General features: G+C 52.1%; 1 protein-coding gene across 4 annotated transcripts in view; it reads right to left on the bottom strand.

Annotated features, from left to right (window-relative positions):
- Window positions 1-7972: 7972 nt before the first annotated feature.
- The window catches only part of FYCO1 (FYVE and coiled-coil domain autophagy adaptor 1), a 103491-nt gene continuing 96606 nt past the window's right edge, over window positions 7973-14857 (bottom strand). For all 4 annotated transcript variants that reach the window (XM_061397028.1, XM_061397027.1, XM_061397026.1 and 1 more), the window contains 2 exons: window positions 13771-13880; window positions 7973-11761 (listed from right to left, as the gene is read on the bottom strand). In XM_061397028.1, coding sequence (XP_061253012.1) covers window positions 11686-11761; window positions 13771-13880 — 186 coding nt within the window. In that variant the 3' untranslated portion in view covers window positions 7973-11685. The remainder of the gene's footprint in view (window positions 11762-13770; window positions 13881-14857) is intronic.

Here is a 14857-nt window from a genome sequence, read left to right as displayed (position 1 = left end):
GCAACAACCTTTTCATCAGAGGCTGGCCTAGCAAAAGCACATTTGAGACCTGTTGGGCAAAGAGCACAGGGTACCCAGAGCTACAGTGTTCTGTGAGCATCCGTCACAGAACTCATCTGAGGAGGCTGGGAGCAGAGGTCTGCTGCTACTGCTGCTGCTAAGTCGCTTCAGTCGTGTCTGACTCTGTGCGACCCCATAGACGGCAGCCTACCAGGCTCCCCCGTCCCTGGGATTCTCCAGGCAAGAACACTGGAGTGGGTTGCCATTTCCTTCTCTGGGGGAGTAGAGGCCTGACTGATCTTAATTCAACCATCAGCAGACCGCTGTGCACACCAACGGCCTGCCAGGCCCCGTGGGTACCAGACAGACATGGGCTTGCCTCTTCCTGTGACAAGCAAGCTGTCATCTCTTGCTTGCTTGCTTGCTTTGTGCCAGGTAGATAATACTGTATGTAATTCAACCATTTTATAGATGAAGGGGCTGAGCACTTCAGAGATCAGGAACCCACCCAGCATCACACTGTAGGAACCAACAAGGCTAGGATATTATCCTGGGCATCTGTGGCACTCAAGCTTTGGCTTCTGCCCACCAAGCTGTCCCACCTTGCATGTGTGACACGGTCAGACAAATCAGCCACTGCTTTGAAGGGTTGACCAACAGTGTGCCGAGTTCCAGGCTGAGTACCAGGGGCTGCAAAGATGCATGGGCACAGACTGGGCCGGCACGGCTTTAGATATTACTGCACACAAACTCTCAACAATGACATGGGACAGCTGAGGCCCTGCTGAGCCCTCTGTCAAAAGTGGGCCACGGGAGGATGACATCATTCTCACAGGCTCCTCCCCAAACACGTGCAGCTGTGGAGCCTCAAATTCTTCGTGCCGGAGCCACAGATTCCGCTGCAGGTCTGAGGATGCGCAGATCCAACGACTCTGCAGCCAAACCTGGCCAGAATCCTGGACACCCACCTGTCCTCCTCACCCCACGCTGTCCCTGCTGGTCTTCCTAGCTCCTTTCTCACCAACAGTCCATCTGCCCGCTGGACGCCACCTCAAAGTGCGTCAATACCACAGGGAACAGAAGAAGCATCGTGTCAAGCCCTACTCAAACTCCTGACCCATAAAATCATGAGATACAATAAAATGCTTATTATTGTTTTCAGCCACTGAGTTTGCGGGTAATTTGTTACATAAGGTAATAAGTCACTTCAGTCGTGTCCGACTCTGTGTGACCCCATAGATGGCAGCCCACCAGGCTCCCCGTCCCTGGGATTCTCCAGGCGAGAACACTGGAGTGGGTTGCCATTTCCTTTCCCAATGCATGAAAGTGAAAAGTGAAGTCGCTCGGTCGTGTCCAACTCCTAGCGACCCCATGGACTGCAGCCTACCAGGCTCCTCCACCCATGGGACCTTCCAGGCAAGAGTACTGGAGTGGGGTGCCATTGCCTTAAACAGCATACCAAAGAGCAAACAATTTTGCCATTAGTCCTTCAAATCCAACGCAATGACGTGACCAACCTAGGCTGAACCTGCAGGAGCTCATGGCACAGACCCAGCGTTACAGAAGAGGCTGGACAAGGTGTCAGACAGTTCACCTCACAATCCCCTAGGTGACTCTGGCTGAGTCTCTCCCAGCCACATGCTTCCTCCGCCACCTCCTGAGGTCTCTGCTTAAATACCACCTTCTCTTCCAGGCCATCCCGGCCCATCCACAGTCCCCTTCCCTGCTCTGCTCTTCTCCACGCTTGGCACCACCTGACGGTTAAGAAGTATAAACTCGGGCAGGGACTGTTCTTCTTTTCTGTTCACTGCTATTTCCCAAGTGCCTATGACAGCCCTCACACATGACAGACACTCAGTAAATGTATGTTAAGTGAATCAACGGCCCCTCCAATTTCAAATATTTGGTTCTTGGAAGTGCACTTACTGTTGCGAAATCCTGTTGTCTTGGGAAAATACAGCAATTGATAACGATATTTTACCAATCTCACTGAAGAAAAACCTATGGAGCATTTTCTACGTGTCAGGCACTGGGCTTCAGTGATGCTAAGGAAAAGCAGACACGGGCCCAGTGCCCACAAAGCTCACAGTTCACAGATGACAGATGCCAATTAGACAGTCATGAAGAGAGGGTTTCGAGATGCTAGTGTGTTACAAGAGGCTCTGACCTACTGTGGGGATGAGAGGCAGGGAAGGTTTCCCCGAGGAAGTGGCATTAAGCTGAGAGCTGAAGGATGAGCAGGAATGAGCTACAGGAGGAAGGGGAGGGAGGGTGCACTGGGAGGAGGGGGTAACATGTGCAAAGGCCCTGCGGTGCCCACGCCTGTGCGACACTGCCAGGCTAAGTGCCCCCGCCACTGAGTTAGTTCAGGTTATCACCACTCATGCTCTTTTCGTTTTAAAATCTTTAAATATGAAAATTTAAAAAAACACACGTAGGGCTTCCCTGGTGGCTCAGCAGTACAGAACCCTCCTGCCAATGCAGGGGACACGGATTCAATCCCTGACCCCGGAAGGTCCCACATGCCTTGGAGCAACTGAGCCTGTGCACCACAGCTACTAAGGCTGCAGTCCAGTTAGGGCCTGGGGACAGCAACAGCTGAGCCCGCGTGCCCTAGAGCCTGTGCTCCCCGAAAGCAGCCGCTGCAATGAGCAGCCCGTGCGCTGCAACTGGAGGGTGGTCCACGCACCAACAAAGACTCAGCACAGTCAAAAGATAAAAAAAATTAAATAAAGAAACATACATAAACGTGGTGAGAATAGCACAACGAACCTCCTCATACCCATCACTCAGCTCCGACAGTGATCGACACTCTCCGAATTCTAATCCCGCCCACAACACCCACTTCCTTCTCCTTTCCCTTCCTCTTCACTCTTTGCTTCCTTTGCCTCCCTTCCTTCATTTGCTCCTCCCTTCCCTCCTTTCTTCCTTCACTCCTACCTTTCTCCGTTAGCTCCTCCCTTTGCTACAGTATTTTAAAGCAAATCCAAGACACCATATGCTGCTGCTGCTGCTGCTAAATCACTTCAGTCGTGTCCGACTCTGTGTGACACCGTAGACGGCAGCCCACCAGGCTCCCCCGTCCCTGGGATTCTCCAGGCAAGAACACTGGAGTGGGTTGCCATTTCCTTCTCCAATGCATGAAAGTGAAAAGTGAAAGTGAAGTGGCTCAGTCATGTCCAACTCCTAGCGACCCCATGGACTGCAGCCTACCAGGCTCTTCCATCCATGGGATTTTCCAGGCAAGAGTACTGGAGTGGGGTGCCATTGCCTTCTCCGAAGACACCATATACTTCCACTCAAAAATCATGCTCTTGGGGCTTCCCTGGTGGTCCAGTGGTTACGAATCCACCTGGCAATGCAGGGGACACGGGTTCCATCCCTGGTCCAGGAAGATCCCACATGCTGTGGGGCAAGAAAGCCTGGCTGCCACAGCTACTGGAGCCTGAGTGCCTAGAGCCCACGCTCCGTAACTAGAGAAAGCCTGCATGCAGCAACAAAGATCCAGCACAGCCAAAAATAAATAAAAATAATAATAAAATCATGCTCTTACCCTTACAAAGCTCCAGATATAAATGAGTGAATGAACACCTGATGGAAACTTCCTGTTTGGCTGGGACACCTCTTACCAAAGGGGCCAATGGAGGTATAAAGCTAGTTGGGAATGAGTGAGCAGACGCTAAAAGGTCTCATGCCGTGGGTGACACTTTCTCAGTGGGATTAACAATCTAGGGAACTCAGAATATTCTGGCAAGGCCAACAAAGGCAGAGTGAGCCCCAGCACTTTCCCTTGTTCAACTTTTGGAATCCAGAAAACCTAAGAGCCAGAAGAGATCTGATCCACTGATACAGTGTGGGACCATGAGCTGTAATTCTCAGTACACAACTGTTAACCTCTTGTAGGGAGGATGATACATAGTAAGGGTTTACAGGTCAAGGGTGCCACAGCATAGCTTGGTTTATGGAAGGTTTTTTTTTGTTTTTTTTTTTTTTTAATCATTGGAGAATACTTTCCAGTGAAATAAGAATGGTTTGGAGAAAACTACTCCCACAGCCATCTCAGCCTTGTAGTAACATGTTCTCCAAATGGTTCAGACTTACCAGTTTCCCTGGGTCTTTGGTTTCCTCATCTGTAACAGGTGGCTGACTTATGGCAAGAGCCTATCAAATTACTTATGCTGCTATTAAATATATGTTATAAATAATAAGCCAGTGCTGCAATGAGCTGATCTTTCTCTTCTTTTCCATGAAGACCTGCCAGAACCCAAAGGTCCTTAACCTTTTTTATCCCTTATATACTCCTTTGACGATCTGACAAAGCATTCTCAGAATGTTTTAGAATGGATAAAATGAATAAAATATATACGATTACAAGGGAAACCAATTACACTGAACCATAATTCTATATTAAGATAAATTTGTGAACTAGTAATACACATCTCTTCATGAACACAGTTAAAAACAATCTACACCAGGTCTAACAACAACCTTCATTTCACAGTGAAGATGAGCATAAATGATATTTAAAGGGTCTGCAACAACTTTTAAGTAAGAAGAAAATATCTGTCACTTCCACCAGTGGCAGAGACACAGGTCTTGCTAATGCATACTCATGTGGCATGTAGTCTATATTCTTAATTGAAGAAGATCTAAATTTTAGCTAGATAGTAGAGGAAAGGTGTCATTTTCCCAAGTTCAAAGACCTTCTGAATTCTGTGTATGGACCAGTTTAGGAATCCCTATTTAATCCAGACCCTTTGATACCAAACTCATATTTCTTCCTCTAAATCTTAAATTGTGGACACATACGGAACTACTTCAGGTTTGGGGAAGGGAATGTTTTTCTATTTACAAATGACCAGTTGGGTAACATGTCCGTTGAATAAGAACATAAGCCATAAAAAAGTTACGGTTGTAAAAAGGTTTTACCTGTAGGATAGTTTCATACCAGGTGGTTCATTTGGAAATATCTTCCTCTCTAAGAATGACATTTCCATCACTGCATCCCAGTGCTTGGACCAATGAGCTGAGGGAGAGGTCCTGGCTCCAAGATTTGAGGGTCACTGGCAAAGCTGAATTAGGAGACAGATCCGTTAGCTGATTTTACCCCTTTCCTCAAGTTCTAACCAAAATAGTGACAGAGCGGTGATCATCAAGGACTTTCTGGCATGGTCCATGAATCACCTCCAATATCCTCATCTGGCAGACTTGTGAATGAACTGGACCCAATGAACCAGAGTTGACATGCGGCGTGCCCATGACTCTGTATTTTAATGTGCCACCAGGTAACCCAAAGAAGAGAACTTTCTTCTAAGAAACTCTCTGCTACTTGCTTTGTATTTACTGACACTTAATAAATGAACAGTTTGACTCTGGAGCAAAATTGAGCCCTGGGTGAGTCTTGGGCTTTTCCTGAAAACACTTGAACCCTTGATAACCAAGGAGCCCTTGCACCTGATCTGGGCCTCATGGGTCCCTGTCCATCTTCCACAGGTTCATCTTGAGGGCATGACTGTGTGGTCCTTCTGAGAACACCCAACAGGTCTGTGGGGGCCCCTGCTGGTGCAGAAGGGCTGTCTTTACAAAGACCTCTGGTTTCACACATAGACCCTGTCTGTTGTGCAAAGGCCACTTGAGGGCTGATGCTGTGGCCACTTTGTGAAAGCACGTGGGGCCTTGAAGTCAGCCTCAGAGTCAGAAGAACAAACTGGATTCCTTTCTCCAGGTCTGCAGTCACTGCCTTTGTTGTCTGTTCAGTAAACCTGTTCCCCCACCGCTCCTTCCCTCCCACGAGAAAGGTGGCTTCTGCTCACTGGGCCTGCGGCGTGGCCCCAGGGAAGGCCCTTCCTGCTGCTGACCCTCCTTTCTTACCCCTCCTTTGCCCTGCTAGCCTTTGGGCCTCCCCCACCCCGCTCCCGCTTTCTTTTCTCATGCCAAGGAGAAGCCAGCGCCTGTCCCACTGACCTGGCAGATGGATGGGTGACCTCCCAGAAAAGGTGTCCTTCTCTCCTCAGGGCTCAGTGGGAGGTCTCCCTGAAATCGCCTTTCCCTTGAGCATCCTGCCGGAGCCACAGGCCTGAAGCCAAAGGCGCTCTGGAAATGACGCCTTCCCTGGGGAAGGACACTCACGCACCTCGGGTTTGGAGAGGCCTGGCTCTCTTTGTTCATTATGGAGCTAAGACAACTCATTCCAGGCTTCAGATGGGGCTGCCGAGTGCGATAACCTCAGCACGAACCTGCCAGAAGGGGTGAGGAAACCACACCAGCCTCCAGCCTCCCCGGGGAACTCGAGGGATGGGGGAGGGACGAGGGGACACACATCAAAGCCCAGAGATTGGTAATCATACTTCGGCTCGGCTTTACTATCTTTCTTCAGAAACCAGCGAGTGTGGGAAAAGTAAAAGGCTGACCTTTCTTTCAACCCTAACCCACTTTGAGCGGCTTTCATAATAAGCTCTGCTCTCCCCTGGGTTTTGATAGCTTCAGCTTTAACCGCTCTCTCAATAAAAGTCCGTTTTCTCATTTCAGGTGACAGGTTTCACCATCTATTTGCTCTGCAGATGTGTGTGGGTGGCGGGCTCCACTCGCCAGATTTTTCCCACGCATCCTCAAACCGAGAGGTCTGACCCTGACTGAAGTGTTCTTCTGAGTCACCCGGGGAATCGCTACACTCTCCGGGCGGAAGAGGCATCGCAGGCATCGCAGGCAGCGGCACGCGTCTACGGACACCGAGAGGGGCCAGAATTCCCGGAATTGTGTCAGGGGCTTGGAAAACCAGGAGCGGGGATTTGGTTTGCTCACCTTGGGGCGGCTCAGCAGGTGGGGAGAGGGCACCAGGAGTGTGGCATGGAGGCCAGGATCCCAGCCCAGATAGAGCAGCCTGTATCTGTGTGTCCTGGTCCGTTCTCCTAGGCTCAGTCCACGTGGCCTCTCTGCGAGGCCTTTCCTATGAACACAGAATTCCTTCTGCTGTGCTGTTTCAGGCACTTGGATAGAGCACCCTTCCATTACTGGACAGGAGAGGCTTGAGGGCACAGGAGGCTCTATGTGTCCGAACCAGTAACCAGCTCACCTCCATCCTCCCTAAATCGCCCCTGTGGGCTTGACCTTTGTCCTTCTCTACCACGGGGGTTTTGAGGGTTGGTCTCTGGCCAAGTGGGCCAGTGGGATTGCTGATGGCCTAGGGCTGATCATGGTGCCCAGTGTCCTCGCTGATTCAGAGGCTGGTGAGCACCATGCTCTGTGCTCCATGCTGCGGGCTGAGGCAGAGCAGGGAGATGAGGATGAAAAACAGGGTCCTGGAGCTGCAGGGAACAATACACTTCCGGGAAGTATCACCTGCTCCTGAGTAACTGATGAAAGAAGAGGCCACAGGAGAATCCGAGGCAGGAGGAAGGCTGCGAGAAGGGAAGTGGAGGAAAGGAGGGCTGGGAGGACCCTGTGAGGCACAGGGCGCTCCAGAGGTGAGTGCAGATGGACTGCCTGGCCCAAGCTCAGTCTGCCCAGGGGAGGAGTGACTGGGACACAGCCCTCGGGGCCCATGTCCAGGGTCTTCGCTGCCCCTCTCTGCTGCCTCCTTTAGCAGCTCTGCCTAGATTTGGATCCAGCTTGACTAACCGTGGTTTTAGGCCACCTGTGACCTCCTCCCCGACTCCATCATTCTGGTAAATCAGGCTGCTCTTCGTGGACCAGGGGAGGGCTGGGGAATTTCACTGAACGCAGAAGCTCTTCTGGCAGAGGGCAGTGGGTTGGTGCACTGCATTGGCTGAGGCGGCAAGTCTGAACTCGGACCTCAGCGCAGACTGTGGGTCCAGACACCAGGCCAATTTGGCAACCTCTTAGAACAGCTGCTTTTTTTCTTCCCTTTTGAAGTCACAGGACTTGACATGGCCCAACAGCTTTGCCCCCACTCTGCTGTGTGCAATTTCCTCTCTCACCTTATGTCTCAATGGAATGAAAGACGACGCCACTCTCAATGTCATAGTGTTTATTTAAATCCTGAGATTAAAAATAAGACATTCCCAAATGGTGCAGCAGATGCTATACGGACTATGTTTTGGGATACAAAAGTTCCTTACCCCCACTGGGCAGGTGGAGAGTTGGCATTTGATGTGCTTCTGGTAATTATTTGGCAGATAAAAAAGAGATGGGTTCCCAGACCCACTACCCTGTAAGGCCGCGAGCATTGAGGATTGGTCAATTAAAGTGCAATTCTGATTTGGAAGCCACCCAACTGAGGCTTCACTGTTGCTCTGCAGCCATGGGGGAACAGGAGCATCTCTGGACAGCCCTTGTCCTCAGGTTCTGAGGAAGTCTTTTTATCAGAAATGCCTCCCCAAATTTAAAGATGTACTGTGTTATTTTGAAAAAGTGCTTAAGAGAGAAAAGGCATTATTAACTGTCTTTATTTCCTTGGAAGCACCACAACAGAGAATTCACCCAGGGTTCCACTGAAAAGAACCTTTTGGGTAAGTGTTTTGTAAACGCAGATGGCTGACTAAACATTCTCTGTGCCAGGTGACCCTTGGTTCTGAGCATTGCAGAGGGCGGCTCTGCTCTCATTCTCAACACCTCTGAGCTGAGGCTGGGATTCTCCAAGGTGGAGTCACCAAGGTGGGCTTCTAAAACTGAAACTCCTATAAAAACGTATGGTCGACAGCTAACCACAATGATAAAACACAGACTGAGATTTCATCTCCAAATGGGGATTTCTTTTCAGATGAGTCTGGAATGGCTTCACCACCGAAGGTGAGTGACAACTGAAAATAATTTTAAAAAACCATCTCCTTTATCTCTGATTTATCTAGCGTGGCTGTGCATTCATACTTTTCAGACCCTATGTAGTGTTTCAGTTCCAGATTCCTGTTTGAGAATTTCCTTGCCTGCTCTTGATCCAGTGGATGTGGAGTAGGTGGGCTCCAGCCAGAAGTGCTCTGCAGGGGCTACGCTTTCTCCCAAACATGCTTGCTGGCGGTGGATGAGGGTGCCTGACAGAGGCCTCGTGTTCCTGGGTGAGGGCGATCAGTGGCTCCCAAGGCAGTGGTGAGCAAGGCGGCTGGTACTAATCTTGTACTAAACAGCAACAGTTATTCAGAGAGCTTGGCCAGCCCCCAAAGAGGCTGATGGGGGATTTTTTTTCTTTTTTTTTAGATAGTGATCTGGGATCCCAAGAATGCTTCCTACTTGTTGACTTTTAGTGTTAATTCAGTCTACTGGCCGGGGCCACCACTTTCAATAGCTGTTTTTCATTATTGTTTGCATTAAAAAGAATACCTCAGCCCCCAAACTTCAGTAAAGTTGGGAACTTGTTTAAAATAAGAAAGCAGTTTATAGAAGCCATACTTAAATATGCCAAGATGATCTCTAGCTGCACAGCAAACCCGAGCTCCCACAGCAAAGTAACGAAGAACAAGAGTCCATTCAGCACAAAAAACTAAATACGCTGCAGAGGCAGGGTGGGGCCGCAGTGGGCAGGCGAAGGCCTCTGCACCACTGCCGTCACCGTCTGCAGTGCTGGCACAAGGGGCCCACGAGCTCCTGCAGCAGTGGCTCTGGGCTGGCTTCATAAGAGCCACGGGATTTTTTTAAGCTGCAGTTGGTCCCCTGCTGGGTCGAGTCACAGAGGTTCAGAACAGGCCTCAGATGGAATGTCTCAGGGCTTCCGCAGGAAACATATCAGCTACTCGAGAAAAGCTGATTCAAGCTGCAGGTGACGGTGGTGACATGAGCAGAGGGCCGTCTGCTTGGCCATGTCTCCAGGGTATCCTGGGAAAGCTAAGCACTCAAACCGAGATTCCAGATGCTTCAGAGTCTTTTGTTTCTCTCAAGTGGTGAGCCAGCTACATCTGATTATCCTTTTCAAGGGGGAGATGGATTTAAAGGCAGGGTAGTTTGCTTTCAAGCAGTGTGGCACCCTGTAAGGACAAGCACGAGTCCAGGAAGTCTCTGGGGGCCTGGCCATTTCTGTTTTGGTGCTAAGCACCGTCAGGACCTTGCTCAATGAGGTGCTAGAGACTCCTGGCTTTCTGCCACAGGCGGCTACTCCCAGGAAAGAGAGCACAAGAGGGCCAGCTCTTTTCTGGAAGGTTCTGTTCACCGTGTCTCAAGCCCCACTTAAAGTGCCTGGAACTGCCTATGTCTCCTGTTTAAATGGAAGTTCTGAGTCTACTGCCAAAGTCATTTCCTCCTACCTCTGCTGGCGCCTGGGAGGTATGGGGTCTGAACTGAACTTGGCCAAGGATTCTTGACCCATTCGTCAGTTCTCAAAACCAGTCAGACCAGGCTCGTGAATGACGAGATGAAGCTTCGACGTGGTGTGACTCGGCTTAGTCACCGGGCTAGCTGAAGGGCTGGCGGGGTACTAGGACCTGCAGTTGCCTTGCCAGGTACCCTCTACCCTGACCACAGCTACGGTGGGCTGCTTGGTCAGATCTCTGCTCACTGCGGAAGGACCTGGGTCCTGACTGCCCTGTGAACAGGGCACAGAGAGGCCATCACAGGTGAGCACTCTGTGGTGGGAGAAAAGGGCCACAGAGAACAGGAAGATCATCTGCTGCTTGTCCCGGAAAAGGACAGAGGATTCATTTGCTCCCAGGTGTCAGGTGCAGGCTGAGCAGCAGGAAGTGGAAAAGGGGTGCAGGGAACCTAGGCAGGTGGGGAGGAGGGACCGAGAGGTGAGCAAAGAACCGATTCATGAATTATGCCCGTGTATACTTGAGTTAGCAAAGACTTCTCTTAAGAAGCCCCCGATTTTTAAAAGTGGTTCCTACCCTGAATATAATCATTAGTAAACGTATCTGCAGAAGCTCTTGTTAATACAAACAAAGACAGGCTGAGGAGTGAGCCGCACAGGCTGATGCGTCCAGCCTTTTGGTCATGGCGTGGACGTTACCCAGCATCTGGGCTCTGGCCATCTGGACATAGACTGCACTGCAGGCCCTCAGTCGGTGGGTTCTGTTTCCTGGATTAGCTTCACTTCTGATTCTTAGGGTGGTATTTTGAGCTGTTGAGAGGCCCAGCTGAGTGGAGGGCTTTGCTCCAAGACAGACTCACCCAGATAGAAGGGCCAGGAGAAAAGTGCAGCTGGCGGCCCCTCTGAGCAGCCCTGCACTCCCCGGGCAGGAGGGGACAGGAGCATGATCGAGGAAACTGGATGGGATCTCAGGCGGGGCCCTAGGTGCCCTGATGTCCTTTCCCAGGGAGGACTCAAGGGCCCCACAGGGTCTGGCCAGGCCTTCCAGCTCATGGTCACCCGTGATGCCTGGCTGGGCACAGGGGGGCTGTGTCTCTCCACGGGTGGAAGTCGGGACCCCTCTGACCTGGGAAACTCTTCACAGGAGGCCTGGAGCCAACTGCGCCCCCCTGGAGAGGCCAATGGTCTCCTGAGTGTTTAAACCTTTGGCATAGTGTCCCTCTGGGTGTGAGGACAATGGAAAACATCACTTGAGCCCTTACGAGCCACGGGGCTAAGAGTGATGTGCACAGCGCCGAGTACACGGCGCTCGGAGCAATGCGGCTCTGACGAGCAGCCAAGGGCCCGTCTCCTAAAGTTGCATAGTGGATACTGATAGCTTTAGAGCAGCTATTTTTTGTTTTCTGGGTTTTTTAGGTGCTTTACGTGACAAGTGAGGAGGAGTAGTGTTTCCTGTGGGTAATGTGAAACTAGCAAAATCCAGGTACTTGAGGTTACGGGAAATCACTTCCATCGTAGATCACAGGCCGGTCAACAGTTAAGTGATAAAAGACTTTCTTGGAGACGAATCTAGGAGACAAATGGGAAGGAGGGGTTATTCCGAGGGCTGGAAGCAGCTGCAGTGACCTGGCTGGGGTGGGTGCTGGCTGGCATGGGAAGCTTTGGTGCAAAGACCTCTGTTCCGAGCCTGGGGTCCCTCACAGACTGCATGGATTCTTCCGGGTCCCCTCACCCCCATTTCCTGTCTCTCTAGCAGAGACATCTTCCTGCCAAGTGTCAGGGTCTTAGGACACCTCCGTGGACTGTCCTGGGCTTGGGTGCAGAAACGCCCATCCAGTCCCGCACTGTGAAGCACCCCTCCTTGCCTTGCTGCTCTGAAGGGGCCCTGGGGTGGGGGTGTCTCAGGGGTCTCGGCGGTCTGGGCTGCCCTGGGGAAGTGGGTGGCGCAGGCGTGGAGGGGACACACACAGTGGAGGCGAGTCTGGATCTCATTCTGACTGGACATCTGGATCTCTTCCGCTGTTGTGCTTTGAAAACCTTGACTAGGCCCTGAGACGACGTCAGTGGCGAGGGCTGCAGTGTGTCTCAGCACCATGGCCGCTCCTAATGCCGACTGCAAAGCTGGTCTGCAGCTGCCTCTGCCCTCAACACGCTGCTCCCAGCCTCTCCGTCAACCTGCGGTGGGGCTCAGGGAGGTAGTAAAAATGCTGGCTGCCACCACAGAGGAAACTGGGGTTCCACTAAAACCCAGAGGGGAGAGCAGACCCTCGCTGGGCTGGCCTCCACCCCGTCTCCTGACCGCTGCCCTGAGGGGCTGAGGCCCATGCCTGGTCTGACCAGCTTTCTGGACATTCAGAGCCCATGCCCAGGAATCCTGCTAATGCAGGGTGTGTTCATGTTCCTGGGGGTGTGTGGGGGAAGGGTGGGGAAGGGGAAAGGTGGGGAGCCCGTTCTTCCAAGCTCTCCCTTGGTGGATGCCCTCAGCCACATGCCCTGGGAGTTCAAGGCCCTGAGGTGGTGAGAGGTTGCACTCCGGCTTTCACCAACAGGTGGCGCCCCAGCTTCTCACCTACTTAATAGCTATTAAGTTACTGTGCTTAAAGCCCAGCAGGCTGGCAAGGGCGCCTATGGGGAGGGATGTGGCCGCAAGCTCAGGGCCCCACTCAGAGAGGATGTGGCTGAATGCTTATCAGACAGGTCTTATGAATGAAGCGAGCCCCTACTAAGGGCTTACACTGAAGCCAGAAGAGGGACAGGTGCCCAGCAGCCTTCACCGTGCCAGCCGCACATCTCCATGAAGCAGAGCCCTGGCTCGAGGCAGATGCTCAACCAACATTGGTCTGCTGTCCTGCTTCCTTTCTTGGACGCCCCTCCAGCCTCATCTCCATTCACCCCATCGTCCTGACCCCTCAACCCTGCACTCACTCCTGGACCTGCACCTGGAGCTCTGAAGTCATGCTCCCCAGGGATGGGACCTGCTGCTCCACTCCCTGGACGAGGGGGCCCAGGGGCCTCGCCTCGCAGCTCCAGTTCTGATTAGCTCTGGGCCTTCACTTCTCTCTCATCCATCCATCCATCCATTTACCCATCCGCCCAATCCTTCCACTGTATTTGCTGGCTCTTCTCTGGCCTGGGCAGAGGGCATCAGGACGGCAGAAGCAGAAGAGCATCCCGGGTAAGAGCCTAGAGCCTCGAACCAGGCCACCTGGGTTCAAATCCAGCCCCACCACCAGCTGGGTGATTGGGAGTGCCCCTCTTCTAGGTCCTCAGCCCCTTAGCAGTAACACGAGGAGAAAGACAGTCCTTACTGCACGGGGCTGCTGTGCGGCTGAAGGGAGTAGTATTAATAAGAGCAGAGGGCAGAGAACACACTTAACCCGTGGTGAGACTGTAAGTATCAGGCTGTGTGTTACACACTCTACAAAGGACACTGGAACACCAGAGTATAGGTCTAAAATTAATGAACCACTGATAATCAGGGACTGATAATTAAACAACTGCTTTTAAACGTCCACCTCTATCCTTGAGGCGGGGTGCCGGGTGGGTTCATCCGGATGCTGACCGAGGAGGCGGCCTACCTGGAAAAAGTGTTGTCGAAGATGAGCAGGTAGATGCCTGGTGTGCGGACCTTGAGCTGGCCCTGGATGTTCTCCTTGTGGGAATTGCAGCGGGTGGTGGGAATGAGCACCTGGGAGGAGAAGCAGATGGGAAAGTGTCACAGAAGCGGAGGGCACCACAGAGCCTCTGGGCAGACTCTTCATTTGGGGAAGGAAACTGAGGCCCAGGGAGGCTGAATGCCTCATCCGAGGTCATAGCTGAGCCTCATCAGCCCCCACTTCCGGGGGGTGTCCTTCCACATGCCCTGGGTTTGTCAACAACTTACAATGGGGCGGGGACCAGTATAGACAGGAGTTTCATCCAAAATCATGATAGGTCAGCATCCTGAAAGAATGGTCCCCCCAGCCTCCTCTGACCATGCCAGTGCCAGAACGCTCTACTGTCCAGAGAAGCAGCTTCTTCCTGGCTTCAGGAAGCAGAGGCTTACTCCAGGTGAAATCCTGCCTGGTCCCTTCCTGTTGGTGCTAATGCTGCTGCCCTTGGGGGTGTCAGAGGACGGGCCAAGCCCCCCATCCACATCTCTCGGGCACTCTGTGAAGCTTCTGGGTCTACTTTCCTCCAGGCTGACCGCCCCGGCTCCACCTGTGGCTTCTCACTTGGCCCCAGTCAGTCCGTATGTCCCAGAGCCCTTTCATCTTTCCAGGTCTCCAGCTTCCTATCTCCTCTGAGAATGAGAAATTAATCCCAGGAGACACTTATTTTCTGAGAACATTGTTCCCAGGGCCTCACTGTCAGAGGCCAAGTCTGAGCACATGGTGTGAGCTGGCCAGGGCCAGGGCTGGGGTCCTGGGATGGCCAACATCTTCCCCACGGGAAGTCTTCAACCTGCTGGCCAGGTGAGACACTTTACAACTGAAGATATAATAGGAAGTAACACAGAGCCAGCCAAAATTAAAAACAGTTTTGGGAGGGCTTCCCTGCTGGTCCCAGCGGTTAAGTATCCATCTGCCAATGCAGGGGACATGGGTGTGTTCCCTGGTCTGGGAAGATCCCACAGGCTGAGGGGCACTAGGCCCTCGAGCCACAACTGCTGAGCCCAGGGCTGCG

This window comes from Bos javanicus, chromosome 22 (assembly GCF_032452875.1).
Source record: "Bos javanicus breed banteng chromosome 22, ARS-OSU_banteng_1.0, whole genome shotgun sequence".
Classification (NCBI taxonomy): domain Eukaryota; kingdom Metazoa; phylum Chordata; class Mammalia; order Artiodactyla; family Bovidae; genus Bos; species Bos javanicus.
The sequence above is the reverse complement of the archived record's forward strand: the minus strand, read 5'-3'. Positions and strand labels throughout refer to the sequence as shown.